The following is a 2,889-nucleotide window of genomic DNA, read 5'->3' as shown; positions in this document are numbered from 1 at the left end:
TGACTAGCCAGACCTTCAAGGAAGGCGGGTCCAGCGATCTCGAATCGTTCTTGGGCTACTGTAAATCCGTGTGTGGTCTCGTCTCATACCATCCTCAGGGGTGCATTCTACTGGCGGAGCACTACCCGCAGCTGCTGAAGACTCGTTACTGGTCACTCGTACATGCCAACATCGCCGACCCTCTGGGAGTTATGGTGCTCATTGATATGCTGCACGAGTGCTGCAGGGCAGAACTGGCAGCCTACTTCGCGTCCGACGACGTTACATTCGTGGAGGCTGCTGGATTTCTGCAAACCCTGCCCCAGGATGATGGCATTGTTGTGGATTCCATCTTTGCACCGTTACTGAGGCTCTGCTGCCTCTGGCTGGGGTTCTCTCGAGACTACCCCGTTCCAAAGCGAGTTATATCGGGCTCCTCTGAGGGGCTCAAGGCTGTGGCTCGAGCCCTCAAGAGGTCTCGTGACTGGCCGGACGTGGACAGGAAATGCTTGTATCACGAGTGCGTAGGGTACGTGTGCGTGGACTTCAATCCCTTGGGGTCCGCATTTTTCGACCGCACCATCGCTACAGCCTTCCAGGAGACGCTGCAGGGCGTAGAGTCGAGCAACAAGTTGGTGCTGCTCTCCTGTCTTTACGCCTGGCGTTTAATCTGCGGAGCCGAAAGGGGTCCGGTCTCTGTGATTGCCCCAGAGGATCGATCGACACGTCTGATGAACCTCGCCAGCGACGGACTCGCGACGCGAGTCTTGACGTTGCTGGTCACAAAGCCATTTGATGACGTCCGTCAGGTGGCGTTTCAAACGATGCATGTACTCCTCTGCTTCGCGGGATCCGCCCAAAAACTGGTGATGTCGGAGCCCCATCGACTGCTGCTCCTGCTCCCGCACCCCTACAGCGTGGCTGCTGCGCGCTACGCGCTGCTACAAGCGCTGCTCCGTCTGCACCCTCACGTGGTCGCCGCCTGTGCGGACCCACGCTTTGAAGCTCAAGTACGCTCTATGTTGGCTAACGGGCCACATTTCGTATGTCCAGAGCTGCGCTCCGCCGCAGCGCGAGTGGACTTCATTTGAAAATCGATATTAATGCATCGAAAACGAGAGGGAACGTCACCAAAGCGTTCACAGGGAAAGAGAGCCAGGGAGGAGGAACCCTATGAGGACAAGGAACAGACCTTTGTCGAAATTATGGCTGCGTGTCGCACCGTGAAAAGGATACGTGAGGGGCGTGAAAAGCCAGTAGACTTCCTGGCGAAGGCCTTCAGACTCACGCAGGGCGAACGATTCGACTCACTGACGCTGCTGGATAGGTCGCTGCCGGAGACGCTTCAAGCAATGGGACCAGATGAGCGTCGGCAGACCTATGAGGAAATATGTCACCACCTGGCTCTCTCTGTGCGAGAGCAGAGAGGGACGCTGCGAGACCATAACCTCGTGTCGCGACTTGAGAGCTCGGACACGCACGCTGTCGAAGTGTTCAAACGGCTGGAATGGAAGACAGAACCACAAAACCTAGAAGCGCAGGTGCAGTACTGGGAGGCCGCAGCCGCGTTAACCAGCGCTTCCCTGGCCGAGGGGGAGGTGAGTGGTGTCATCAGGGCCCGCCTCCCATCACGAATCGAATCCGATATCGTGTCGTTTTTACAATCCGCGTCGGAAACAGAACTCCAAGCAATAAAGGCCGAGGTCAAAGAGAAGCTCCGAGACCCGGACTCGGACCCCGCCTACTGGGAAGCAATCGCTGACAACCTGCCGCGATTGGAGGCCGAGAGAGTTGTCAACGGGGTGCTTACGCATGCACGTAGCCTGCTCAAGGCTCACCTAGAAGAGCAGCAACGCGAGATGCAAGAGGAACAGGCAAGGCAGCTTCGAGAGCGGCGAGAGATGCAGGAGACTACGAGCATGGATCTGGATGGTGTGAATCTCGATGAAGTGGATCCCCTATCACCGTTCGGTCTCGGTCTGCCGCTATTCAATCCTTATAACTGGAACGGGTCACTCAGTCCACGACTGGTTCCTATCTCAGGGTTGGCTCTGCCGAGCCCAAAGCTGCTGGTCGACGAGGAGGACCTCCCTTGGACTTGCAGTCTTCTGAAGAGAACGGCTGCGGCCGGGTTATCGTCGCGTGATCGCCCTCCCCCCATATCCACGGTTACCAAGTGTGTGGACCTGGGTCCGATCATGGTGGAGGATGCCTCTATGCCTGAGCCGGCAATTCGAAGCAAGACGACCGACGGGCCGGGTCCGTACTCCCCCAGACTTACGAGCATAAGGGACGTAACCATGCAAGTATTGAGCCGAATGCTTACCGAGGAAGAGGCGGTGGCTCGCCGCAAGCGCAACATGCAGGCCGCCTTGGCTTGCGGCAAGGCGAAGGCGGAAGCCCGACGTGTTCAGCTGCATCGGGAGCAGGAAGTCGACCGACTGAACCAGCAGGCCATCCGCGATGGCGCTCGAGTCGGCGTTGAGTGGGACATCGAGGTGGCAGACCAGCGATCGCAGATCTTCGACCGCTTTGTTCAGCGTGAACGCGCGCGAATGAGCGCCGACGAGCAGGTCATGGAGGCCAGCGAGATCTTCACCATGCAGAACCACGACTGGGAAGAGAAGTACCGTCCTCGACGGCCTCGCTATTTCAATCGTGTGCGAACGGGATTCGAGTGGAACCGCTACAACCAGACGCACTACGACCGAGACAACCCGCCCCCTAAGGTGGTGCAGGGCTACAAGTTCACCCTATTCTTCCCCGATTTAGTTGACCCTACCTCCACCCCACAGTGGGTTTTGGAGCCATCGGACGAGGCGGAAACGGTGCACATTCGTTTTGTGGGTGGTCCCCCCTACGAGGACGTGGTGTTTAAGATCCTCAATCGTGAATGGGAGATCCACTCGC

The 2,889-nt window shown here is 57.8% G+C and overlaps 2 protein-coding genes across 4 annotated transcripts; both read left to right on the top strand.

The window, feature by feature from the left end:
- Positions 1 to 191: 191 nt before the first annotated feature.
- KVP17_001440 (uncharacterized protein) lies at positions 192 to 1,070 on the top strand (the record flags this gene model as incomplete). 2 transcript variants are annotated; one of them, XM_068516845.1, is made up of 1 exon in its annotated part: positions 192 to 1,070. In XM_068516845.1, one exon carries the CDS (start codon positions 192 to 194, stop codon positions 1,068 to 1,070), a length of 879 nt encoding a protein of 292 aa, XP_068375590.1. The 2 variants fall into 2 exon arrangements, with proteins under 2 accessions (XP_068375590.1, XP_068375591.1); XM_068516846.1 differs by having other exon boundaries at positions 207 to 1,070.
- Positions 1,071 to 1,082: 12 nt separating this feature from the next.
- Positions 1,083 to 2,889, top strand: KVP17_001439 (uncharacterized protein; the record flags this gene model as incomplete). Of its 2 annotated transcripts, none has more annotated exons than XM_068516843.1 (1): positions 1,083 to 2,868. In XM_068516843.1, a coding segment is annotated over one exon (1,786 nt), but the record flags the coding sequence as incomplete, so codon positions are not given. The 2 variants fall into 2 exon arrangements, with proteins under 2 accessions (XP_068375588.1, XP_068375589.1); XM_068516844.1 differs by having other exon boundaries at positions 1,185 to 2,889.

This window comes from the organism of the source record quoted next, assembly GCF_019968985.1.
Source record: "MAG: Porospora cf. gigantea B chromosome Unknown PgB_NODE_3071_length_2889_cov_126.144, whole genome shotgun sequence".
Classification (NCBI taxonomy): domain Eukaryota; phylum Apicomplexa; class Conoidasida; order Eugregarinorida; family Porosporidae; genus Porospora; species Porospora cf. gigantea B.
This window is presented reverse-complemented; position numbering and strand designations above follow the sequence as displayed.